Consider the following 27,283-nt stretch of genomic DNA (forward strand, 5'->3'; position numbering starts at 1 on the left):
CACTCATCAATCTTAAAATATATGATTGGGTTGATTGCGATGATAAAGTTATTATGACTTTATTTGTTGTTATATTGTTCTCTTAAAAGCAACTTAAAAAGGAATATTCCGGCATAAGAATGACATCAGAAATAAATAAAAGAGCAAGTAATATATTCCGGTGTCGAGTTGAGGCTGCTGAGCTAAGCAATTTGGATGCCGCTGATGTAACTAGCACAATTAAAGTGAACCTTCAAATATATTTCTTTTGTTGTATGTAGACAGATTGTGTCCTCTCTCCTGAGATCAACACAACATAAAAATTTGCGACAGCCGCACAATGCTACACTTGTCAAGTTAGCTGCAATGGCAGTGGGACCTGCTGAGTTGCAAGTGGTATAAGTCTATTGCCCAATACACTTGTCATTGACTGCAAATCTTTTTAGGAAAAGAAATGCGTCTCACGATGTTCGAAAATAACTCCAAGGTCTGGAATGAAGATTACATTACTCAGCAAAATTTGTTTGGTTATGCAACATCATTCTAAGAATTTTAAATATTACTATGTGAGACATCATAGTTTGAGGATCACATTTCAAAGGCTATCACCCCTCCCCAATCCTAGCTTCTATTTTATATTTATCCTCAGTTAGTTGCTGTATTGTCCTTCCCAAGTCACCAAACCGTGCACCCATGAACGCATGACACCTTAGTCCTCTTTTGCAACACTAGTAAGCTGGCACGTGCATTTTCAAGCGACATCAAATAATTGTTGCCTTTCTGTTTCTTGCCTATCTCCAATCATTCACAAAGATTTTGTAGTATAAGTCCTCTCAGATTTTCGCATAGTTACATGATGTATTCACCATTCTTTATAAATTGGTAAGATGATTTAAGGGTAATACCAACCACCCCGGCGTCTATGTGATGCCTAAGGGGGGCACCTAAGCACTTAAACAGACATAATGGCAATGCACCTTGTCCCTTAAGCACCCAAGAGAGGAAACCTTATAAACAGTGCCATTCACAATATAAGTCTCATGACATGAATAGAGAAACATTCAAATCAAACGTAAGCATCCAAATTTGATTGGGCAGATAATAAGTCTATAATTTGTGTGTCGAAAGGAAGTACAAAACAAACAAAAAAGTGTAAGCAATATAACATAGGAATACTAAAAACGAAATGACTATTGAATAGAATAAAATATCGGGTAGTACAATATTCGAACCCGAGCCTAATACCGAACCTAAAAGGTGTCCTGAGAGGCATCGTCGGGGCGCAGCTGGAGTTGCCCTAAATAGACAAGAACCACTAGCTAGTATAAAATCTGACTTAATTTTCACTCTCTGCACCATGCATGCATGCGATGACGTCGTCAAGATTCTCTCTAATGCTTAAAATTCAAAAAGTTTTATCTTTAAACCGTTAATTCAATCGTTGATCTGTTTTCACCGTTGGCTTTGTCGCGACAAGATCTTCGAAACTAGATTTCATATCAACATGTTCCGACAAACTTTTTTTCCTTCCTTAAAATGTTCCGACAAACCTGCCTCAATCGATTCATTGTACACCATGTTAAAACAGAGGACGTAAACATATGAAGTACTTGAAATGCTTATCATTTTTTTAAATGTGCTATCTTTATCTTCCGTTGAAACGCACGGGCATTTTTGCTAGTCATTACAATATTTGCATAAAAGAGAATATCGCTCATCCAAAAGCAAATTCTAATATAATACTCCCTCCGTCCCAAAATAAGTGTCTTAAGCTTACTACAATTTTGTACTAAGCTAGTATAAAGTTGAAACATTTATTTTAAGACGGAGGAAGTAACTCGAGAACAATATTTTCATGCGACTAACTGACCAATATTTGAATCAATATTTGCTTATAAAATGTTGATGAAAAGAAAGAATCCGGAGTTACTAGTATACTTTCTTCATCCGAAAATACTTGTCACATGAATTGATGAATCTAGATCTATTTTATGTCTAAATACATTCATTTTTATAAATTTGTGTAACAAGTAATTGGGGACGGAGGAAGTATTTTGTTTGGATACCAGCACGTAGAGTCGTACTGGGACACAATTAGAAAATAAATTTGATACTATAATCCTGCGACGCACCATTACTACTCCGATCCCACATCATTAGACGGAGCGGGCGGATCTAAAGGATCTGTCCTAATATAAATTCTACCACCTCCATCGGGACGGATCGGATCTTTCCCCCGACTGAATTGTCTCCTAGAGCCATGCCAGGCAGCGCGGCCGCCGTCGCCGCCGGCAGATCACGGACGCAATCTACAAGAGGGCCGCGGCAGACGGCAGCGTCACTGCCGTTGGACGTGCTGGTGGACATCGCCACCCGCAGCGACCCGACCACCCTCGTGCGCTGTGCGGCGACGTGCGTCGACATGCGCTGCCGGATCAAGGACGGCACCGGCCTCCGCCTCCGGCACAGCGACCGGTTCGTGCCCTCCCTCCTGCGCGGCCACCTCATCTTCAAGTACGTGTTCCTGGTGGACTCCACAGCGCAGGACGCCACCAGGCTGCGCAGGGTCACCAGCGACGGCATACCCCTCGCCTCGCGCGACGGGCTAGTCCTAGTCCTCACCCGCGTGGGCCGAGAGCTCCGCGTCTGCGACCCGGCCACCGGTAGCAGCCAGACCTTGCCGCCTCGACCGGCCTTCCCTGTCGGTGTGGTGGACCGCATGGACGCCGGACGATACATAAGTTATGTCTTGCTTGTGGGGGGCGGCGACGACAGTAAGGGTGCCGCCTTTGGCCGGCATTTTCAAGTGGTCATGGCGTACCTAGAGCTTTCGCTGAACCGGCGTGTCCTGCAGCTCCTGACATTCTCGTCGGAGCACGGCGTATGGGGCCGCTGCACCGAGGCACGGGCTCATAACCTGTGCGGCAGCTACTTGCAACGAGGCCTCGGCAGGGCCCTGGTCATTGGCGGCACTGTGCACTGGTTGGCCATGAGCGACACCTCGGCTTACCTCCTCAAGCTCCACGTCAAAACGGCGCATTTGACGGTGACGATGCTACCCAAGAGCTTCGGATGCACAGAGTGGGACAGCCATCTCCTAGCGACATCGTCGGCTGGCGCGACCCTAATTGTGCTCGTCACCAATGGCCGCAAGATATGGTCTTGGTCGAAGCAAACATCCAAGTGGCAGCAACGACCGGAGGCGGTGATCGACAAGGATGCAATCTCGAGGTTCCTGGACAAGGAGGGACGAGGCAATAATCAAGTGATCATGAGGGGAAAAGGCACACTAGGTCTAGTGTGTTTCGCTGAGAGGAGCGGCATCGTGCTCATCACTTCAGGCTGCACTTTCTTCTGGCTCGACTTGCGGTCCATGGAGATTGTGAGATGCTTCTCGGATTCTCGGCTCCGGGACATGGACAAGAATATCCCCTATGAAGTGAATTTGACGGAATGGGTTCCTACATTCAGGAGCACTTTGTGATTCAATCCATTCTTCAACAACTTTGTTTAGAAAAATCAATTTAATTTCAGTAGTTTTATTTTCTGGTTACATTTTTTTTATTGACGGCGGCTATGCTCCCCAAGAGCTTCCCCGTCGCAGGTGGCACCATAAACTCCAGCACAGTCAAAGCAAAAAGCCATCAAGCCAAGTGCCACAGCAACTACCGCACGTGGTAAGCAAAATGAAGGCAATATTGTTTTCTGAAACACCGTCACTTAGCGTCTGATTCATTAAAAAGGTTAGAGTAGAATTGCTCGTTAATTAATGAAAACCTAGGAGAAAACCATTACAGGACACCCAAAAAAGGGCACCACGGCTGACTTGGCACCCACAACACCATAAACACTGCCGAGGAGAGGACACCGTCGAGATTCTTTACAATGTCGTGTCTTCACCTCTCCGCGAGCAAGTGACTCCGACTTCGTCACAGACGACCCGTCAAGACCCCTCTGAAAGAACGACACTCGAGGCCGTTGCGCTTGAGCTTCATGAACTGAAGTTTTTTTTTTTGAGTGGTAAGACCTCGTTATTAATCGATCACGAGGTTTACAAGAATAACAATTGGGTCAATGGGAACTCCCAGCCACATGTGGCGATCGCCCTCTAAAGGGCTACAAAACTTAACCAAACTATGAGTTTCTTTGTTCTTAACTCGATCTACTTTCAAAATAGAAACTAGAACTATAGAAATTCTGAGCTCCTTCAAATGCCACCACTTTCTTCTCCGATCTTTGATATACTGGTTTACAGTCACATGAAATAATAAGTCGGTCCACCCAGATGTGTCTAGAGCGAGTGCTAAAGCTTCTTGACATGCAAGCACTTCCAGTGTCCCTGGATCTGCTATGTGGGGAAAGACCATAGCGGAGGAGCCCAGATAATGCCATGATGATCCCCGCAAACAACCGCAACGGCTCCCTTCCGCCCAGTCTTCGACAAGCCTCCATCGACATGAATTTTCACTTCTCCTGGACGTGGAACTATCTCAGATCGCCAATAGGCTGGGCCACCCGGGACGCCATTGAGAGATGATTGAATTGAGGGTCGTTTGACAGTTTCCAATTATGTGATATACCTTTCAAAAAAAAGAATGTGTGGCGTGCGGGCTTTGCATGATTCCCTCATGGATCAATTTCCTTCTCGCGGACCATATAGCCGATAAGGTAATAACTAATTTGGTAAGTTTTGCATGTGGTATATCCTCAATCATCGAGAATATCCGTCGACATGATTTCAGTTCGTTGACTGACTGGAGATGATGATCAACTAGGTCATCATCGGATAGGGCCGAAACACAGCGTGACGCGGAACACACCTATATAGGAGAAGTACCTCTTCCAGGCGGAGTAGGAGCCGGTGGACTGGTCAAGAACCACCGGGACACGGTCAAAGATGTTGAGATTGCGAACGACGGTAACATCCGGGCCAGCAAACGGATTGCTGCCGAAGGAGATCAAGGAACGCGGAGAGACCATGGTGGTGTCGGGGGATGAAGGGGTGGTGGCGGAAGTGGTGGAGTGGGGATGCGGCGGCGACGACGGCAATGGCGACGCTCGAGATGGCGCGGCGGCGGCAGCGGCTGTGGTGGCGGCGGCTGCGCAAGAGATGGCGCGGTGGCGGCGACTGTAGTGGCGGCGGCTGCGCAAAAGATGGCGCGGCGGCAGCGGCGGCTAGGTCAGGAACGTGGAGGAAACTGATATCATGTAGAAGGTTAGGTTTAGGCTGTGCAACATTCAATATTGATTGAATGCACTAGGCACGTATATATAGATACAAGATGGACCTCTACCTCAACCATACAAAGACTAAAAGAAGGGTCCAATAGCACAATATATACATGCACAAATATACATTCAACACCAAAGGCCCTAACGTAGAATCCACCATCGCTGATGCAGTCGAAGATTCAAGATCCAACCACCCAGCACAAGCCGCATTGAGGCCGCCGCCGTCACCGTGTCAATCTCGCCCGACCGGAACCATAGCTATGAAGCTTAATCCTAGACTACAGCTATACCTGGCAAAACAAATGAGTCCAGCGACCCCTCCCCCACCGGCAAGCACCAGACCCTCGGAGACGAGGTGTGGCTGGAAACAGCGCCGGCCGTTTCTCTCCTCCCTGCTCGCCTTTGAGAGAAGGGAGAGAAGGGGTGGAGCATTTGTGAAGAACTCTCTTCATGTTCTTTCTTTCGGTAGAGTCGTCATGTGTGTGCGTTCTATGCGAGCCGTTTATCACGGGATCAACGTTGTACGATGGCTTACTTGTCACTCAGGGTGGACGGGACGAGCGGTCTTTTGGACTGGCTCGTGGATCAAAGTGGACCGGACCGAAAAAGCCCGGACCGACAAAAAGAAATGTCCGGTCCGGTTCGTGAAAAGGGGACCGAAAATTGATCGGCCTGCACTACAAGAAATCTGTTAATCCATGACGGTCCCTGCCCGTCGTGGATCATCCCAAAACTGTCATGCATGCCCATGCATGACAGATTTGAAATCCGTCACGCATATCGCGTCATAATTTGATATAGCACCTTCCTTGACGATTCTTGACCGTCATGGATTTTCCCCAAGCCCGCCTGGCCCAAAATAGGATATGACGGAACAATCCGTCACCGATTTACATGACGTGGATGTAACGTGGAGCTAAGATGGCATCTACGTGGGTCTGACGTGGAGGCCAGCATGGCCTATGTAGTATCCAACCCAATTAGGTTTTGCCCCAATAATTTCATTCCAGTCCAACCAATTAGCCCTTCTTTTCACCCTAGATTATCTTTTCAATACATCATAATTTACAACAAGACATGTAATTATATTCATTTAACAAGACAATACAAATTTGCAACAATCTGGTCTGATTTCAAAAAGCAAAATTAGTATCAAAACATCACAAGCATATTTACAAGGTGCTATAAGCATAAGCATCTAATAAAAATCAAGTAACATAACATCATTGAAACTGCAGTACTACATGATTTTAATCTCCAACACTACACCATCACTTCCAGGAAGCTTTCCAGAGCCAAGTAATTCCAAGTAATTCCTGCTAAAAAGCCTCGGTCGATAGTAACACGAACTAACTGCCAAGCCTGCAAAGAATCCAAAACACAAAGAATTACACTTCATAACAAACAGCTCCCAAAGGAACGGAGGGAGTAATATTAATTACATGAAGCAATAATGAAATATAACAGTATATTTGTAAACAAGGCTTGAGCATGCGTAGCAAACCTGGATCAACTTGCGCAAGAACTACAGATTTAATTTATTTCATGGCTTAAGCAACTTGGAAAACATTAGATGCATATACAGAACAGAGTCTCCTTGAAGAAGAAAGAGACTGTAAAAATGGTGACTGGTGCACTCATCTTTAAGAAAACTCAATAACACATTTACACACACATTGACACCATTTGAGTGGTTTGTCATGTCATTTTCAGATTCAGAATAAGCTAATAGAACCAAGCACAGGAAGAAACTAAACTTGCTTATGAAAATATCTTCTCAAGTTAAAGTGTTAACCATCAAGATTTCTTAAAATTTGGTGAAGCACATTTGTACATTAAGAATGTTAGATTCATAAAAAGTGAAGAATAAGGGAGGAATAACCCACTATCCGATGGTTGGCAGGTCTGCAAGGACACCGAGATGACATGCTAAACCAAAACCTGTTGAACATACATTTATTAGAGGATGACCCATTCACATATATTGACTACAGCTAGGTCAGCTTGCCACAAATATGCATAACATAACAAGATGTATTGTAACACCAGATTTTAATCCAAAACGAATTTTGTGCCTTCATAGTCATGTACTTTTTGTTCTCGTCATCATAGGCACACCAACAGGAAATAAAACACACAATGTCATGAGATACCTCAGAATATATCCTCAGTATTTCTGTTTGCACGACAAAGAATCTTTACATCTAGTTCCTATTCCCTTATGCGTACATTTGCGCAAGTGATATCATCTAACTTAAGCATGCTTGCAATTTTTTCTTCTATGGAAGTTCCTGTTTGCTAACAGAAATTCTACACAGAACATCATGTTTTAAATAAGTGTCGTTCACCAAATACACACAACCAAATCTAAGGTTAGTGGAGTTGCAAGCACCACAAAGGATAATTTTATTTCTACCTGAGGGTAGAAATGATGAGCATTGATCTTCATCTTCTGTAGGAGACCAAGAAGAATGGGGGCCTGCACAAGAAGATTGTTTCTTTACACATGATACATGCAGGTACCTAAACTGAAAGAATACAAGAAAGATAAATGATCACAGATGTTTGCAACCAAACAAGGAAGCAAAGTCAATCACGATTACCTCTCCTATGTTTTATAATAGACATTGCCCTGCCAATACTAGACTCACATATAACTCTAGAGATAACAATAAGCTGAAGGCATGTCGAGCACGTAAAAAATAACACTGATTAAATCAGATTTTTTTCAGCCTGATTTGCACATTGGGGCTACTGTCCAGGCATAATAAACTTTGTATCGTTGATGCAAGTAAGACAAGATTGTTCAGTGACACAACAGTAGTCCAAGAACTTTATCTTATTTACTGTCAAAGCAAATTAAACTGTTGAGGTCCAATTGAAGTGGCTGCCACGGATACACTGCACGCGTCTTGGTTTTCTCGGTTCCAAACAAAATCACGAAAAGAAGCGGATATTGTGCGCAATACCTCTCTGAAAGCAAGAAAACCGGCGATGTACGACACTTGCATCCGGACAACATCAAACTCCTCATGGACAATTTCCAAAGTATCAGCATCCAGAAATCTATGGGGATTGAGGAAATCGATTTCCAAAAATCGCTGCTGGGGATTGAAGAAATAAACAAAATTACCTCTCAGAATCTCGCCAGCAGCATCACTCTTTCGGAAATCAGTAGCTTCGTGAACCTTAAAACAGAGGTAAACAGTTCAGAACAAATTACCAGGAAATTACCGGCTTAACAGTACATTAAACATATTTCAGCAAACATAAGCATGTGAGAGTTCAGATTGGTAGATTTCTTCTACGGTCTTGCAGCCGAAAATTGCCCAAAACCCCGGCTTTCCAGAGGTTAAGAGGCCAGCTAACTAACTATGTCCACAATTCATAGCAACTAACTAGTACTAGCACTGAAAAATATTAGAACACTTGCGTGTGGGAGTGCAGACCTGGACGAAGCGGAGGCGTAGGTCGGCAACGTTGGCCCGGATTTTGTACTAAGCGGAGGTGTGGAACCCCGCCTCCTTCAGCTTCCGCCTCTTCGGCCCCGAGTCCTGTGGCTGATGAGGAAAAGGAGGGGGGAAATGGGAGACCTGGGCCGCGAGTCCTGGGGCTGGAGGAGGAGGAATCGGCCAGGTGGCGGTCTCGGCGGTTGCGGTCGGAGGGGCTGGAGCAGGCGGCGGCGGGGCGGCGAGGTCGGCGGCTGAGGTCGGAGGGGCTGGAGCAGGCGGCGGCGGGGCGGAGGTGTTGGCTGCCGCGGTCGGAGCAAGCAGCTAGAAATGCGCCCCGGTTCTCACCTGTCACGGCGAGGGCGCCCGGTCGGTGCCGGCGGCGAGCTTTTCCTCTCCGGGAACAGGCCGACGACTCTCTCTCTCTCTCGTAGAGCGGTGGCGGCTCATGGTTGATACGGGAGGAGAATGGATAAGTGGAAGGGGAATTAGGGTTAAATGGTAAGTCTCGAAAATTTTGAGCACCCGCGCTCACCACTTAAATTTTGAGCCCCCGCCCCCGCTCTATTAGTTTTGGTCTCTCTTTTTCTCCTACCGACATGTGAGCCCCACATACCTACACATCTGAGAGAGTCATCCGTGACGGTCAAATACAAATAAAGAAAAAAAGGCCCGGTCCGACTAGGCCTGGTTGGTTAATACATGACGGTTTTCGTGACGGTCTCTCGATGTCTGTCATAAAAGGACTATCATTTTGGATCCCATTTGCACATTTCTGATCGATGATAGTTTCCATGACGGTTAAAGGAGACGTCATGAGAAATCCATCATGGATTAACAAATTTCTTGTAGTGCTGGTTCGGTCCGGCTCGGTTGGACCGAAGGGGATGCACTTCTTCCGCCCAGCCACTGGCGACGCCTTTTAGATCGGGGATGTCATGTGCGAGCATGGTGTTTAGGTCAGGAACGGCTCGGTCCGGCTCGCAAGGAATGAAGAGAGCAAACACTGGAACGGCTAAGGTCGCAAGGAATGAAGAGAGCAAACACTGGAGCTGCTAGGTCTTAAACTGCAAGAACTGCTGTCGTTGCAGCTAACTAGGACCTAAATTGCAACTAAATAGGAGCTAAACAGCTGTTGGAAAGGAGTGTTCCAATCAGTCCTCACGGTCCTAAAAAGACTGATCTTTCGAGCCGATTCTGAAAATACAGAGCGATGGACAGCCAGGTCCGGTCCGGTCCGGACTGCCGGCGGCCGATCCAAACGCCGGTGCGGTCCGGGACCGAAACGGACCGGACCGTGTCCAGGCCTACTTGTCACCTTATATTATTTGATGGTATACTTTGTTCGATTGTTGTTCTATATATAAAGCGTACGAAAACTTGGTTCACACAGAAAAACTTCCTGGAGGATAATGAAAAATATGATTTTTGTTCTCATCGAAAGTGAAGGTTCTCTCACAGATAATTTAAAGGAGCTTCATGATTTGGCGAATCTTTTATAAACCCGGCATAGCCCCTTTCCATTAGGCGAGTACAGAATTGTGGTCGCCTGTTCCACTATTTTCCTACGCGTGGAATTATTTGTAACTGACCATTGATTGGCAAACTGGACACATCATAAAAACTAACCAAACGCAAACTCTCTTCTTTTTTTTTTGCGTGTGAAATATTGTATTACTCAACTCATAATAACCGAACCGAATCATAACAATATCATGTACACCAGGTCATTTCCTTTTTGTTTCTTGAACATTCATTCATTTACGTTTAACATTGTAGCTGTGTGAATTCAGATGTATTGGTCGACGAGCATCTGAGACGTGCACGCCTACTTGCAAACACACACGACAAAGATTAGTGTCAATCCGAAAAAGACATGTCTATAACTAGTAGTCAACAATTAATTAATACTAGTGCGACCTCCATTCAGCTAACAAACATGTACCAAATTTTTCCTTGTGTGACGTTCTACCTTCAATCAGTCTATCGTTCAGCTAACAAACATGTTTGTAGTATCTGGCTAGATGTTGCTACCACCGCTCTGGTTTATTTCTCTTTTATTTTGTGCCAAATTTTAACGTTAGATTTACATAATAAAATATTAATGCATGTGACTAAAAATAATATCATTAAAAACTATGCTAAAAAATGAATTCGAAGATAAAAAAAAATGGTGACATGCTTTAATACTCTGTTACTTAAATTTATGATCAAAATTTAACACAAATTACAAAGAGGATCAATAAATTAGGATGAATGTAGTACTATATAGCCCTCATAAGTTTAAGCACCACCCCCGGTACTATCCATCCCATACCAACGGAAATACATGCTAGGAGGGAAAAAATAATAATTAAATAAAGAGACAAAAATCTGATTTTTTTAATAAACTTGTCCTTTCATTGTACTTGTAAATATAATTATAGAAAAATTAGAAACCACGTTGACTTTTTTAGAAAGAAAAGAATCAGGCCAAAATAACCTGAATAGTGACCTATAATAGCAACTTTTTTTGTTTGTTAACGCTTAAGTCAGTGTTCGTTTTTTATTCCTCAAAATTTACATAGTTGTGCGAAAGAAACTCAAGTATATTCTAAATAAACTTGTAAGCTTTTTGGACTTTTATTTTACAAATAATATGTATCCAATGCGAAATAAATACAAAGTAGAAACCACGACCGCAACCTACCAGCTCGGAAATTTGCTACTCAGTCACTCTTACAAAACTAAAGATGTCGCCCTCGCATTTGCATTTGTTGACCGGCATCTGCGACGTGGATGCCTACTAGTCCAAGCCGGCTTGGGAGACGGGCGACTTCCATACACACACCACGAATACAAGTGTCAAGCCGAAAGGGACATGGCTACAACTAGTCAACAATTAATTAATACTAGTGGTAAGCTATATCAAAATGATGAAAAAAAGTCTTTGGGCATGAGTGACCTACAATCAATCAATCAATCAATCGTACAGCTAACAAACATGGAGTATGTATCTGGCTAGATGTTAGTATATAGCCCTCACAAGTTTAACCACCATCGCTGGTACTATCCATCCCATGCCAACACAAACAGCAGACAAACATATATACTACAAGATGAGCGCGTTCATGGTGTCGCTCGTGCTTGCAGTGCTCACGCTGCCGTCGGCGACAACAACCATCGCTAGAAGAAACTGCTCCGACGCCTGTGGCTATGGTGACATACCTTATCCGTTCGGACTAGGCCCTTGGTGCTCCTTGCCTGGGTTCAATCTCACTTGTGCCGTCCACAAGCACACCAACGACAGATATCTCCTGCTCGGCATGGCCAACTCAACCATGGAGGTGGAGTTCCCCTCCGTGGGTACCAACCCCTTCGTGCGCGCCAGGATCTCCTACATGGTGACAATGATCCCCAGTGTCCGTGACTACACCATCCGTTGGGAAGCTCCAGGTAGGCCTTTCGCCATATCTGGCTCGTCAAACATGTCCTTAATCATTTTTGGTTGCGGTATCACGGCCTCAATGTTCCTTGTCGACAACAACTCGGCCGTCGACGTCGGGAGCTGCTCGGCGATATGTGCCCAAGATGAAATCATGGAGAAGCTACCAGAGGGAACATGCGATGGCATCGGTTGTTGTTCCATCAACATACGGGTCAACTTGAGGGCCTTCACCCTCAACATCACACGCATTGTCGGCGATTCAGTCGGCTCGAGCATGGTTCATGCCTTAGTTGCCAGTGGTAAGTACCAGTTTTACTTCAAGCCAGTCGATGCCCTAAGATCGTCCCTGGTACCCTCTCTAGTACCCCAACAAGCTACACTGGATTGGTCTATTCCCTACCATCCCAACTGTAAGCATGCCATGGAGGACAGGGCTAGTTACGCATGTGTTAGTAAGAACAGCAAGTGCCAGGACTCGAGGATCGGTGGATATTTTTGCTCTTGCCTATGGGGAGAGGGAGGTAACGCCTATGTCGACGACGGATGCCCCGAATACGAACCGCCTGCACCGCTTCCACCACCTCTCCCTTCGCAAGGTAAGCAACGACTAGTTGACTATGTGACTATTTTATTTTATTTTTGTATATTTTCCTTCTTCTCATTAACTGTTTTTTTTATAAAGAGTGTGTTATTGACTCATAATGTAGCATCGAGGTATACAATCATAATGAATTCATAACTGGCCACTGCATAAATAGGATGCACACAGCCAACACAACACACGTGTATGCAATCTATGATCTTCTACTATATCTATGATGCCGAGGGCTAACAAGCACAAGTAAAAATCCTTGAGGTCTTCAACAACCAACCAAACACTTTCTTTTGTCTGCCATGCGATGCCACTATTTTCATTTAAATTTTTCATGTGGTATGAGTTTTATTGTTTCGTTGGTTCACAAGTTTGGCATTGGTTTCAAAGATCATGTCCAACTAACCTGGCCAAACTCCTTGGTGTAATTTTTCAATATTTCAACATCAACAGTTTATGGCTCCATCCAGCCTGGAACGGACTGTCCAACATCATGCGGGAATGTCAGTATCCCGTTCCCATTTGGCACAAAGCTAGGCTGCTTTGCAGCTGTGCATCTCTACTTAGCATGTATGCCAGGGACCATTCTCCCTGTCCTTGAATTGACTAGTCGAATGGTCGTCAGTGACATATCTCTTGACGATGGTGTCTTGCACATTCATGAGGAATCTGAGCCAGATGATTTCTTCTCTGGTTCGGGCTCGGATTCTGCACTCTACTCCTTGGCCGGGAAATGGGGAGTGGTGAAATGGGCGGTTGACAAAATCACATGTGAGCATGCAAAGGTAGACATGAGTGATTATAGATGCTTGAGCTCGCACAGCGAGTGTGTCGATGTCACCGATGATGGAACACTCAAACATCTGGGTTACCGGTGCAAGTGCTCTTCTGGTTTTCAAGGAAATCCTTACATCAAGGATGGATGCACAGGTTGGTATATATGCGCACACATTAATTGTTGTTCGGCTATACTATTTGATTGGGTCCATATTCCATAGTTTTGTATGGATCACCATGATCACTGACACTGTCTAATGTGTGATCTACAGATACTAACGAGTGCCTACAGCCAGATAAATACATATGCAATGGTATTTGCCACAATAAGTTTGGGAGCTATACATGCACCAGTAGTGTAATATTAGGTAAGCAGTCTGTACCACTTGGTGGTCAGTTCAGCAGTTTATGTTTGCTTTACTGCTTCCATATATACTTGACTTCAACCGACCATCAACTGAACTATTGCAGGTGTCAGCATTGGACTAGGTAGTGGTGGAGGCATTCTGTTACTTGCCGCTATTGTTGCCATCATCACTAGGAGATGGAAGAGTAGCGTCGAGAAACATCTGAGAAAGAGGCATTTCCGTAAGAATAGAGGCATTCTGCTACAACAGCTCACCTCTTCCAACAAAAGTGCCAGCGAAGGCACAAAGTTATTCTCTCTGGACGAGATACAACAGGCAACTAACAATTTTGAGCGCACCCGTGTGGTCGGGCGCGGGGGCCATGGCACCGTCTACAAGGGCATCCTGGCCGACCAACGCGTGGTTGCCATCAAGAAGTCAACCCATGCAGTGATGAGCGAGATCGACCAGTTCATCAACGAGGTGGCCATCCTCTCGCAGATCAACCACCGGAATGTGGTGAAGCTCCATGGATGTTGTCTCGAATCTGAGGTCCCCCTACTCATCTACGAGTTCATATCCAATGGCACGCTCTACGACCTCTTGCACCGCCCCTCCCAATCAAAGCATGACGATGGGTTGTCTCCCCTTTCCTGGGAGGAGCGCCTGAGAATCGCCACTGAGATCGCCGCCGCACTTGCATACCTCCACTCAGCGGCGTCCGTGTCAATTCTACATAGGGATGTCAAGTCCATGAACGTGCTCCTGACGGAAAGCCGCACCGCCAAGGTATCAGATTTCGGCGCGTCAAGGCTGATCCCGATGGATCAGACGCACCTTGTGACCACTGTCCAAGGAACGTTTGGGTACCTGGATCCAGAGTACTACCACAACGGCATGCTCAATGAGAAGAGCGATGTTTACAGCTTTGGGGTGATCCTTGTAGAGCTGCTGACGAGAAGGAAACCCATCATCGAGAACGAGCACGACGAGAAACAGAACTTGTCCAGCTACTTCCTGTGGGCTATGAGGGAGGGGAGGCCCCTCCAGGAGACCCTGGACGTGCAAATCCTGTTGGAGGAAGGAATCAACAAGGAAATGGTCCTGTGTGTGGCTCGGTTGGCGGAAGAGTGCCTCAGTCTCACGCGATGGGGCAGGCCTACCATGAAAGATGTGGAGATGAGGCTGCAGCTCCTTCGTGTTGCACGGATGGCCGGCCAGGACCAAGTGGTGCCACGGCGGCATTATGGTGCCATTGTTCCCGTGATTGGTGAGCAAGGCTCACGACAATTCAGCCAAGAGAAGGAGTTTATGTCGTCTCTACGTGTACCGCGCTAGTTTGTATACTCACGAGACATATGCATACTCTTAGGACCCCTTTTGATTGCACGATTCCATAAACACAGGAATTAGAAAGACATATATATGATTGTAATGTTAGGTACATTGCATCATACAAAATTTAGCATGTTTGATTGCATCACAGGTAAAATAATGATTCTTTGCAAGAGGTTTTGAGCGGATGCAATAAAACATTGTGTGATTCATTACGAAAATTTACAGAGGTATAGGACACACACACACACGCACATACACAATATATCTAAAAAAATAGAACGTAAACTTGAAAACATGTTCATCAACTTTTAAGAAAAAATCATTGAATTGAAAATTTTCACCAATTTTTTTAAAAAAAATCATCAAATTGGAAAAAAGTTCATCAAATTCGATAAAAGGTTCATTGGTTTTGTAAAAAGTTCATCGGTTTTAGCAAAAGTACAATGAATTTGGAAAAAGTTCATCAAATATACAACTCGTGCTAGGCACTCTGCACATGCCAAACTTAAGTAAACGAGCAAGATCATCTTTAGAAGGAAACGCCACCTTGAAAACAGTTTCCGAAATTGCAATAGGCTCCCACCGAAAAGTTGATGACACAAGATCTCGGAGCTGTTGCACCACCTGGTCCACAGTCATCTTACCACTGGCAACGGTGATCTTACCAATAAGCACCACATCTGGCACATGCGTCGATGTGGACACAACAGGGGACTCAAAGAACATAAGCTCCTCAGAACAAACCCCATAAATAGCCATAATGGGCATCAGACCCGTCATAAGAGGCACGAAGAAGATCCGTGCACGGGCTTAAGACATAGCTCGCATAGAACAGCCGAGCACTCGGACACAAAATGCCCATTCTCACCACACCGATAGCACGTCATCTTTTCCTTCTTACGTGCCCACTTTGTTGGACGGTCTCCTCCCTCCATCCTGGGAGCAATATCACCTTTGTCCAGAGCCACAACAGTCTCGACAGCCCCTAGCGGCGTAGGAAGAGAGGTTGGGGGCGCCTCGGGTTGCTGCGCCTGCTCAACGTTGTCTGCAGCAGCAGAATCCACCTGTGGCGGCGCTCTCCTACCACCACCACGGCCTCCCCACCGCTGCCGATATCCACCCCGCTTGGGACCAGCCGGCCCCGGCACAAAATTCCCTGTGGGACCCGAGAAACCCTGTCCCTGACCAGCATTAGACTGCCATGCATATCCTCGACCACCACCATGCGACGACGATCCGCGGTGCTGGCCGCCGCCGTATGCGTTAACTCGATCGTCTCCCCACCATCCACGAGGCTGCATGCGATTGACATCAACCCCAGCCTGCCCTCTCGTCTCACCAGCAATTGAAGTGGCCTGCACCCCCACCGCCACAAAGGACTTTGCGGCAGGCTATGCAGGCATGCGAGGCCCCTGGCCGCGTGCACTGCCTGTACCCTGGTTCCTGGCCAGCGGCGCGCGCTGAGTCGATTGCGGCAAGGGCGCTCCTCTTCCAGCCATGACTGGCGACCGAAGGGCAGGAACACGCGGCGCTCGACCAGCCTTCTGTCGAGGGAAGCCAACCCTAGCGATCTTACATACAGCCCGACCACCTAGGCCAGAGTCCTTCTGGCGATCCACCAGCCCAACATCAGGCCGACTTAATCCCGACTGGGCCAAACACCCAGCCCGCGGATCAGCACGCACCGATGTAGAAAGGGCCGGCCCGTCCGCCGAAAAAGCAGCCGCGAGGAAACTGTCCCACAGACTGCGCGTAGACTGCGCCAACAACGGCACATCCGACGAAGACTGCATCGGGGGCATTGGTTTAAGCTGACGCTGATTCAATATTTCCTCAGGCCAGCAGCAGCCAGGAATGAAAAAGTCAGCTAGAGATATTGGATTTCTACTTACCTTAGGAAGTGGCCCGATCCAAGGTTTCGGTAGGGAAGCCCCCTTCTTCCTCGTTGGTAATGGGTAGTCTTGCTGCAACTTGCACTCCACCGACACCCCCAAAGGCGTTGCTGGAGAAATCGGAGATGGAACCGAAGAGCACGAAGCCGAAGGAACATCATCCTCGACGTCCGAATCGTTATCTTGATCTGCAAGAACCCAGAATCTCCCACCCACACGAGAAGGAACCGAAGCATTCTGAATCTTCTCCCCACAAGCGCTCCCCAAGGAAGAAGGTTTTAGCAAGAAAACTTGAAATCCATCCATCTCAATCTCTAACCCGATCCTCAGATCATTTGGAATAAGATAACAACCTGCAAGAATATCTCCCTCCGCATCTCTAATCGTCGCCCACCCAGACGAATGATGAACGACTAGCGAACCAAATTGATCTATCCTAGATGCATCATTAGAAAGCGAGAAACGAACCTCCCACCGACCATGAACACCTGCAGAACAACCATCTGTAATAGAAGGAAGTCCAGAACTTACCTTGGTCTCACACGACGGCTGCCGGGACTCCGCGAAAGTCTCCCCGTCGTCGGGGAGGAAGGCGGCGATCTCACCGCCGCACACATGGTCGACGTTAGACCCCCCGCCCTTCGCTCCAGGATCCACTCCCGCCGGATCCGCAGTCGCCTCTGCTGTCGCCTCAGCAGACTCCCCCCGCATAGAAAAGGTTCCTTGGTAACTATTCGGAATAGGTCCCATACGACCGCTCGGAGGCACTCATCAAGACCGCGGCAGAGGACGGCAGGAATAACACCTGCAGCAGAGTTTGGTTGGAGAGCAGGAAGCTGAGGCAGTGCTGACCCGTGTCAGCCATGAGATGTACACCGGATTGTGTTCCATCGGAGCTCCACAAGCGATAGCAATGACCTTGTCAGGGCGACTACTTAGTAGGCCGGTGAGGGATGTCATGAGGAGGCATGGTAGGCTACTTACTGGGTGTACAAGATAACATACTAAAATGTGACGGTGTATACTCTACAACTTTTACAATCTACAATATACAAGTATAATGATACAAGGTACACTAGAAATAAACTTAAAACTTAAAATGTGACATACTCGATTATTCTTGGTTGGCTAGAAATAAGGAGGGAGTACCCACATGCCAGTTTGCGCGCGAGCTGCTACATAAGATCCTGCTGATTTGATCCTCTGCGTGACATTGTCACCACTTTCTCCTTGCATAGGATATACACAATGGCTATCATGGCCATCCAAACTTGTCAAGTACGTCATATCATCAGCGTAGATGTGGTTCCTCTGCACCCCGCCACGCCCAACCGCTGGCACCTCAACCGACCTGGACATTTTCCCCAAAAATAAGGCGCAGTCACCCAAGGTTGTGACCTCCTCCCACTTATGAGCATACTTTGCAATCGATTCATCATCGGCCAGCACAAAAACCTTGAAGAAAGGCTCACGGCTCGTGTCGTATGCTGGCAACCACCCTAGCACCATCGCCAGCTTGCCTTGCAGCTCAACGATGTCAGTCGACCATACCAAGGGTTCGCTGACAGTCCGGACATGCAACTCGACGTCAACGGTGACCAGTGGCCTGCCATATTTGTTCATGCCTATGTTGAATTTGATCAGGCCCTTGGAGGCGATGAGGCCATACAATTTCCCGTTGTAGAATACGATGTCCTTCAGCGTTTTTCCGTTAACCGTGTTTGCCGTCCATCTGTCGGCGAGACAACCAATCTTGCAGAGGGCGACGCCGCTTCTCGGGTTTTTTTTTCGAAAAGGAGGCGTTGCCCCGGCCTCTGCATCGAGTGATGCATACAGCCATTTTATTAATAACACATAATGGTCCGAGAAAAAGTTACAAAGTAGTCCGAGTAAAGAGAAAAACAAGAAAAAAGAAGTTACTCGAAAAGGAAAGGTGATCTCGACTTCTCGCCAGGAGAGTCTCTTTCGCCGCCGTCTTCCGACGGCTCCCCTCTATCGATAAACTCGATTGTCGATGATGAGGGGGTCGCCGGGTCCATCATGTGGATTGTTTTTAGATCCAAGTAGCTTAGGTTTTTTGATCGTTTATCGTCTTGCTTCGACGACGGTGATGTCAGTGATGAATAAAGTATCTTTTTATATCCTTGCCGAAAGAACCAATCGATCCTTCAATTGGGGATTGACTTGGATAACCAAGAAAAAAACACATATATAAAAAGATTAAATTACCTAAATTGTTCGTCCCAGATAGCATGTTAGCAGATCTGGTGTGTTCACATTTCCTTGCCGCCCAGCTGCCCAGCCTACAAGCAAAAGAAGCCCAAACCTGATAAATATTGAGAGCCAATGATAGTAAAGGAAGCCACATCTATTGCCAGGTCTATAATAAGAATGGTAAGACTGTTTACATGTTAAAAAATAGTTCCAATATTCATCATACGTGTGGCATATTAGACATCCGCACATACACCGTGTATGATGTAAATTCCATGGACCTTTAATGGGGTGAATGGAGCCGCAGGATGAAAATGGCCCAATGGCAGAACAGGCCGCTAGCAGATCAAAAGCTCTTAAGGATCAAAAATGGGCCCAATAAGAGATGCCTCTAAACATGTCGAAAGATGTCATGAGTTGAAAACGGGGAAGCTCTTATCTGGCGTTCTAAGCGTCGGTTGGCGATCCTAGCGCTCGCAGGGGTGCTTAGCGGGCCGGCCCAATGACCCGCTCAACGGGAACGTGAAGAAAAAAAACTTAGCAATACTGAATGAATAATTAGAGGGGATAGCTGGAACTCCCAGCGCACTAACCACTAGACCAAATAAATTTTGTGGTTATCCCTTAAAAAATACAACTAACCTCGCCGGCTACTACAAGAAACGTTAACATACACCCAATATAAATTATCTAAAAAAATAAAACGTAAACTTGAAAACATGTTCATCAACTTTTAAGAAAAAATCATTGAATTGAAAAAATTTCACCAATTGTTTAAAAAAAAATCAAATTGAAAAAAAGTTCATCAAATTCGATAAAAGGTTCATCGGTTTTAACAAAAGTACAATGAATTTGGAAAAAGTTCATCAAATTTGAAAAAAATCATCGAAATTAAAAAAATCATCAATATGAAAAATATATATCATAAATTTGAAAATAAGCTCATTGAGTTTCAGGAAAATTCCATCAAATTAAATAAAATCATCAATTTAAAATGAAAATTCCTGCAGTAGTGGACGGTATACATGTTTGGCGCTTGGAACATACCTATGTAGTTGATCTTTCACCTTTTTTATATAAAGAATAACACTTTTTGAATTGCATTCTAATTTTTTTATATTTCTATACATTATTTTTGTATATGCGTCGATTTTTTAATTTTAAAGTGTATATGGAGAAATACTTTTATATTTTAATTTCATTAGTAATAGTTATTTATGTAGTGCCTATTAATACATACCATAAACAAGATTAACGCAAGAAGCACCGTGTCAGCTGAATAACTGGCCAAATCAACTACAAGTAACCTACAAATTAACGAATTATTACTGATCCGGCTCAAGGAAAATTGAACTATAGATCAGTTGTAGTAAGTCGCTAGTTGAAGGTTGAGATTTTTTACCTGGTTTATTTACTGCTGCTACCCGCCGAGTGGGAGAATCATGTCAAGAGCTGCTGCGACACCGATCCAAAGGCCATAACTAGCCAGCGTCGGTCGGTCGGTCGGTGGTCTTGTTCGTTTTCAAATGTTTCCTTGCAGTAGCAGTACCCCATCCGTTCCAAAATAGCTGTCTTAAGCTTAGTATAAATTTGTACAAAAGCTAGTATAAAGTTGAAACACTTATTTTGAAACGGAGAAAGTATATGTTATCTTAGTTAGCAGTAAATGTTTCCTCACAGTACCTTGTTCGTTTTGATGTTGCTTTTGTAACGTCGTAAATGTGGTCTATCTCATCTTGTCACAGTTTATTAGGTGATCCACGCGTGTTTATTTGGATCAAAACGAACGAAAACACGGGCCTGTAAACTTAAAACTGTTGGTATTTGATCTAAGGCCCAACGGGCTGTAGAGAAAAGAAAGAAAGAAAGAAAAAAAGGCTAAAGGATAAACATGAAAGAAACGAGAAAGAGAGGGCCACGATCCAACGAACGTGCCCTCGTCACAACAGAAGCGCCCTGATCAGGGGCACCCTAACCAACGTGGTTTTGGTCCCCTGTCGCCAGCGCACATAAAAGGGTTGGGGACAGCCGGCACCTGTGTGTGAGATCCTATTCGCGTACGGACTACTGCTGCCCCCTACATCCCTAAAACTCTAACCGATCTGGGGGAGCACTACACGACGGGAAGACCATCACCAAGCTCTGCCCCTGTTCCAGGGCAGTGCCGGTGGCGCCCGGAGGGACGCCGCTTCCCGACACGATCCTCTACCCCGAGCCTGCATCACGCCTGCATCGAGCAGGCACGGGACATCGCATCGGCTACATCAATGGCCTCAACCATTGGTGGTAAGAACCAATCTCTCTCTCTCTCTTATATTGTTTAGGTGGTCTAATTACTAGGCATAAGATCCAGTCATATTAATCCTACGGAATTACCTCTAACAATGGTATCAGAGCCGTTTAAGCCTAGATTAGATCCCTAAGATCGATCTGGTTCATGATTATTGGTGTTTTAATGCCACGGGACGGTGCTAGTTTTCCCAAGAATGATTAAACCATGTTCTGTTAATGTGTTTATGTCACGTTTCCGCGCTACGTTTTGATCTCTAGGCACTGTTTTCGGATCATGACTAAGAAAATAGAAGGAGGGGAGTCAAATGTTTCAAAGAAATCATGCCAAAATCCCAAATCAGAGGCAAAGTTTTTGTCTCACCTATTAACGTCGGCTTTCGGATCCGCGCGGCCGTCGCCGTGCGTGCATCCATGGCCGAAACGCTGCTGTCCTCCGGGACGGCGTGCGGGAGGATGCGCGGGGCGGCTGCATCGCATGGCTCTGCGCCTTGCACGTCGCCGTCGCCGTCGCCGTCGCCGATTAGATGCACCACCGGAGCCACGCTCGACGGAGGAGCGCGTGGGACGAAGTCCCCTGCACGCTGCTCCGGTGAGCGCAGCTGCCGCGGCGCCACACCGTGCGCAGCTCCGGCGAGCGAGGCTGCTGCCGCGGCGCTGAACCCGCCGTCACTGCCGCGTGCTGCGCGACGCGAGGGAATGGGGAATGGGGCTAGGGTTCCACCCCTGTCCCAGTTTTCCCTCTGCTGGGATCGATCCGAGCCGCTCGCTCGATAGGACGGTCCTGGCAGAGCGGTGCCCAGACAGGCCTTCGGCCGCTCAACGGGCCGGTAGCGCGCATGGGCTTCGGCGGCCAGACAGGCCTTCGGCCGCCTAACGGGCCGGTTGCGCGCATAGGCTTCGGCCCGAGTTGTTTTAGGCCACAATAAGATTCTGCGCATTTTCTGTTTTACTCAGTGCATTTTCTAAAGTTGTTCTAAAAATGTTTTTTGCACTGTTATAAATAGAAAATTAACAGAAGAATAATGTTGACAAATTATGTTTAAGCTTTCTGAATAAAATGGAACGAACGAGAAATTTTATTTGGAAATTTTTTATGAAAATAATGTCTATGTCATTTATGGCATATTAATGTGATGTTTTCTTTTTGTAATACAACCAAAGTTGTTTTACAATTCTGATTCATATATATTTTATTTTATGTTAATTCCTTATTATTTTCTGCCCAACGGTGATATATTTTGGAATTAAATTTTTGCATGAAAATTGATCAACCAACATAGGTTAATTTTTCTGCAATTTAATTTAGTTATGATGTTCTTTCCCTTTACTTATGATATTTTCAAATTATGACAGCTTCCGGTCCTCGTGGTTTCGAAAACATCGAGCCACTAACAGGGAACAACTTCCAAACATGGAAGGACTTGTTGCTATTGCACTTAGGTTGGCATGAGGTTGACCTCACGCTTAGAGAAAGTAAACCAGAGGAACCTCCAAAGGGTTCCACTGGGTATGCTGAGCTTAAGAAAGCCTATGACACTAAAGTTGAGCAGTGGGAGAGGTCGAACAGAATGGCACTCCTAATTATGAACTTCTCCATCTCAACTGAGATTAAAGGGGCTATTCCCACTAAAGAAAATGCCGCCGAATATTTGAAATCGGTGGAAGAACAATTTAAGGGCTCAGAGAAAGTGTATGCTGATGAGCTTTTACACAAGCTGCTTGCAAAATATGATGGGCAAGGAAGTGTGAGGGAACACATATTAAGTATGAGCAATGCCGCGGCAAAGCTTAAAACCATGAAGTGTGACTTGAACGAAGAGCTTCTTGTGCTCCTTGTTTTTAGGTCACTACCCTCACAGTTCAATCCATTTAAGATAAATTACAACTCTCTTGAAACTAAATGGAAACTACCTGAGCTCATTGCACATTGTGTTCAGGAGGAAGAGAGAATGAAAAGTGAACAAAATGATCAAGTTTTCCATGTTAACTCTGGAAAAAGGAAGCAGGAGAACAATGCTCCTGGCAATAATGTGCCCAACAAAAAGCAGTTTTTTAAAAAGACTCCTCCAAAACCTAAGCAATGCAATGAAGCAAGCTGTTCACGTCTCGCTCCTCCAGCGGCTGCTCCACTCAATCTCAAAAATGCCGCTGGAGAAATGATTTGCAACTTTTGCAAAGAGCCTGGTCATGTCAAGGCAGACTGTCCTGGTTTCCTCAAGTGGCTGAATAAAAAAGGTAAAGATGAAATCACCCTCGTAGATGAATCTCTATATGTTGATTTTTCTGAATCTACATGGTGGATTGACTCAGGAGCGACTGTGCATGTCGCTAATTCCTTGCAGGGATTCCATACAAGCCATACCCTAAGAAGGGGTTCAAGAAGACTTAATGTCGCAAATGGAAAGGAGGCTGAAGTTGAAGCTGTGGGCTCCCTCACCTTGAAGTTGCACACTGGTTTCCTACTTCAGCTCCAGGACGTACTTTATGTACCTACATTAAGTAGGAATTTGATTTCAGTTTCATGTTTAGATGATTATGGTTTTCATTGTTCTTTCGGGAAGAAACAATGTTTCTTAAAATATTGTAATAAGGATGTTGGTCTCGCCGTTCGACGAGGCAAACTTTATATGTTGAATCTTTTCGAATATCCTATATGTGTGAATCTCTGTGAGCTGAATATGAATGTATGCAATCATGAAAAAAATGGGAGAAGTACCAATCCTTCTTCAAAATTGTGGCACCGTCGCTTAGGCCACATTTCGAGGGGGAGAATGGAACGATTGATTAAAGTAGAAATACTTCCTCCACTAGATTTCTCTGGCGCGGGCAATTGCATTGACTGCATTAAGGGAAAGTATGTAAAAACAATTAAGAAAGGAGCAGTAAGAGCCACAAGGGTCCTTGAACTTATTCATACTGATGTATGTGGACCTTTTAACGTAAAATCTGTGGATGGTTTTGATTCTTTCATTACCTTTACGGATGATTTCTCTCGCTATGGCTATATTTACCCCATACGTGATCGGTCCGAAGCTTTGGACAAATTTAAGATTTATAAAGCAGAGGTTGAAAACCAACTCGATCTAAAGATCAAGGTAGTACGATCTGATCGCGGGGGAGAATATTATGGCAGGCATGCTCCTTATGGGCAAATTCGAGGACCGTTTGCTAAACATCTTGCTGAAAATGGAATTATTGCCCAATATTCAATGCCCGGTGAACCTCAGCAAAATGGTGTAGCTGAGCGTCGCAACCGCACCTTGATGGATATGGTACGAAGCATGCTTAGTCATGCAAGCTTACCAGTAAACCTTTGGATGGAGGCATTGAAAACAGCTGCACACATCCTGAATCTTGCTCCAACTAAGTCAGCACCGAGCACACCTTATGAGATGTGGACGGGAAAGAAACCGAGCATGAATTACTTGCGTGTGTGGGGCTGCCCAGCTGAAGCTAAAGTATTCAATCCACAAATTAAGAAGTTGGACCCAAAGACAATTAGTTGTTTTTTCATTGGGTACCCTCATAGAGGAAAAGGATACCGTTTTTATTGCCCAGGTCACACCACCAAGTTTGTGGAAACCAGGCAAGCAGTATTTTTTGAGGATAATGAAGTCACTCAGGTTAGGGCAATTGATCTTGAGGAGAAGCGGGTGTATGTCCCATCCCCGACTATCCGAGAGAGCTTTATCCCTATGACTATCACGCACGAGACACCGGCTGGTGATCCCGAACCTGAAGTGGATCCTCAATCTGACGAGGAGCCTCAGCACAATGAAGATCCTCCTCAGGACGAGGACTCCCAACCAAATGATGATCCTCAACCTAATGTTGATCCTCAACCTTCTCGGGCAAGAAGAAACACGCATACTAATGAGCCCGTGAGAAGATCGCAACGAGATAAGAAAAAGGCCATCCCAAATGATTATGTCACTTTCATGTGTGAGGATGAAAATGACATCGGGAAGGCACAAGATCCGACCTCATATAAAGAAGCCACTAAAAGTGAAGACGCGTCCAAATGGATGGTTGCCATGGAAGATGAATTGAAATCTATGAGCTCGAATGATGTTTGGGACTTAACAGAAGTTCCCGATGGAGCCAAAAGGGTAGGCTGCAAATGGGTCTACAAAACCAAATATGACTCCAAAGGGAACGTTGAACGGTTCAAAGCGAGACTTGTAGCAAAGGGTTTTACACAGAGAGAAGGGATCGACTATAACGAAACCTTCTCACCTGTCTCGGCAAAGGACTCCTTCAGAATAGTCATGGCACTTGTAGCTCATTATGATTTAGAGCTGCATCAAATGGATGTCAAGACGGCAGTTCTGAATGGTGACTTGAAAGAAGAAGTCTACATGACTCAACCTGAAGGTTTTGTCATGGAAGGAAAAGAACATATGGCATGTCGTTTAAAGAAATCCATATATGGCTTCAAGCAGGCTTCAAGACAGTGGTACCTAAAGTTCGACAAGGTTATTAGAACTTTTGGTTTTAAAGAAAATGAAGTTTACAACTGCATATACGTTAAGTTCAAAGGCAGTAGGTTCACAATTTTAGTCCTATATGTGGATGACATTCTGTTGGCTTGCAGTGATAAAGATATGCTGCAAGAGACCAAGAGATTTTTGTCCTCGAATTTTGACATGAAGGATCTCGGTGAAGCCTCGTATGTCCTTTGCATTGAGATTCATCGAGATAGGTCCAACGGAACAATAGAACTATCACAGAAGGCATACCTTGAGAAAGTACTAAAGAAATACAATATGCATAAGTGCTCTTCTACACCTGCCCCCATAGTCAAGGGTGATAAGTTTGGGACATTCCAATGTCCAAGGAACCAAAATGAAGCTGATCAGATGAAGTCGGTTCCCTATGCTTCGGCTGTCGGAAGCATCATGTATGCTCAAGTGTGTACACTCCCTGACTTAGATTTTGTAACCGGGATGCTTGGCAGATTTCAATCTAATCCAGGACCGGACCACTGGAAGGCCGCAAAGAAAGTCTTGCGTTATATGCAAGGCACTAAAGATTTCATGCTTACATATAAGAAGTCTGATAACCTGGAAGTTATTGGTTACTCAGACTCTGATCTTGCCGGGTGTGTGGATAGCAAGAAATCCACGTCAGGTTATATATTCACACTCGTCGGTGGAGCCATATCGTGGAAAAGCTCCAAGCAAACGACAGTTGCCTCATCTACGATGCAGGCAGAGTTTATAGCATGTTTTGAGGCCACTGGGCAGGCTGTATGGCTAAAGAATTTTCTTCCCGGACTTAAGGTGGCTGACAGCATTTCCAAACCACTCACATTGTACTGCGATAATGAACCCGCAGTTTTCTATGCCAATAACAACAAGTCAAGTGTTGCTGCCATGCACATTGACCTAAAGTATCGTGTTGTTCAACATAGAATCCAGAATCAAACCATTAATGTTAAACATATCAGTACGACACGTATGCTTGCGGATCCGCTCACTAAAGGCTTACCACCCAATATATTTCGTGAGCATGTAGCCGACATGGGATTATTGGAAGCCTCTTGATTCTGGAATAATGGGACCACTAATATAACCACTCCCCATTAAGTAATATGTATTCCGTTTCGAGATAGGATGAGTGCTATGAGTATGGCGGTTCAATGGCATGACATTTTGTGGTTGTAACACCTTACTCTGGTACATCATTCCTATGGAGAATGGACAAATGTTAATGAGCCTAACGATCAAGGGGGAGAATGTTGG

At 45.4% G+C, this 27,283-nt stretch overlaps 2 protein-coding genes and 1 long non-coding RNA gene across 4 annotated transcripts; 2 read left to right on the plus strand and 1 right to left on the minus strand.

The window, feature by feature from the left end:
* The first annotated feature begins 2,239 nt into the window (after nt 1-2,239).
* LOC123404848 lies at nt 2,240-3,463 on the plus strand. Its single transcript, XM_045098795.1, has one exon. The coding sequence runs from the start codon at nt 2,240-2,242 to the stop codon at nt 3,461-3,463; it is 1,224 nt and encodes a 407-aa protein (XP_044954730.1).
* Nucleotides 3,464-6,322: 2,859 nt separating this feature from the next.
* LOC123402642 lies at nt 6,323-8,867 on the minus strand. 2 transcript variants are annotated; one of them, XR_006611323.1, is made up of 5 exons: nt 8,661-8,867; nt 8,345-8,399; nt 7,628-7,690; nt 7,098-7,152; nt 6,323-6,573 (listed from the first exon to the last, which is right to left on the minus strand). It is a non-coding gene; the product is annotated as an uncharacterized LOC123402642 (long non-coding RNA). The 2 variants fall into 2 exon arrangements; XR_006611324.1 differs by lacking the exons at nt 8,345-8,399; nt 8,661-8,867 and adding an exon at nt 8,181-8,212.
* Nucleotides 8,868-11,722: 2,855 nt separating this feature from the next.
* Nucleotides 11,723-15,199, plus strand: LOC123406010 (wall-associated receptor kinase 4-like). The gene is made up of 4 exons (XM_045099513.1): nt 11,723-12,683; nt 13,133-13,609; nt 13,729-13,824; nt 13,928-15,199. The coding sequence occupies exons 1-4, from the start codon at nt 11,759-11,761 to the stop codon at nt 15,139-15,141; spliced, it is 2,712 nt and encodes a 903-aa protein (XP_044955448.1). The 5' UTR covers nt 11,723-11,758; the 3' UTR covers nt 15,142-15,199.
* The last annotated feature ends 12,084 nt before the right edge of the window (nt 15,200-27,283 follow it).

The sequence above is a fragment of the Hordeum vulgare genome, chromosome 6H (genome assembly GCF_904849725.1).
Source record: "Hordeum vulgare subsp. vulgare chromosome 6H, MorexV3_pseudomolecules_assembly, whole genome shotgun sequence".
NCBI lineage: Eukaryota > Viridiplantae > Streptophyta > Magnoliopsida > Poales > Poaceae > Hordeum > Hordeum vulgare.

What these genes read in the sequence shown, in the direction of transcription:
- LOC123406010 (XM_045099513.1), top strand. Translation starts at nt 11,759, where the DNA reads ATGAGCGCGTTCATGGTGTCGCTCGTGCTTGCAGTGCTCACGCTGCCG. An exon ending in ACCACCTCTCCCTTCGCAAG is followed by an intron (nt 12,684 to 13,132) that starts GTAAGCAACGAC and finishes CAACATCAACAG; the next exon opens with TTTATGGCTCCATCCAGCCT. An exon ending in CATCAAGGATGGATGCACAG is followed by an intron (nt 13,610 to 13,728) that starts GTTGGTATATAT and finishes TGTGATCTACAG; the next exon opens with ATACTAACGAGTGCCTACAG.
- LOC123404848 (XM_045098795.1), top strand. Translation starts at nt 2,240, where the DNA reads ATGCCAGGCAGCGCGGCCGCCGTCGCCGCCGGCAGATCACGGACGCAA.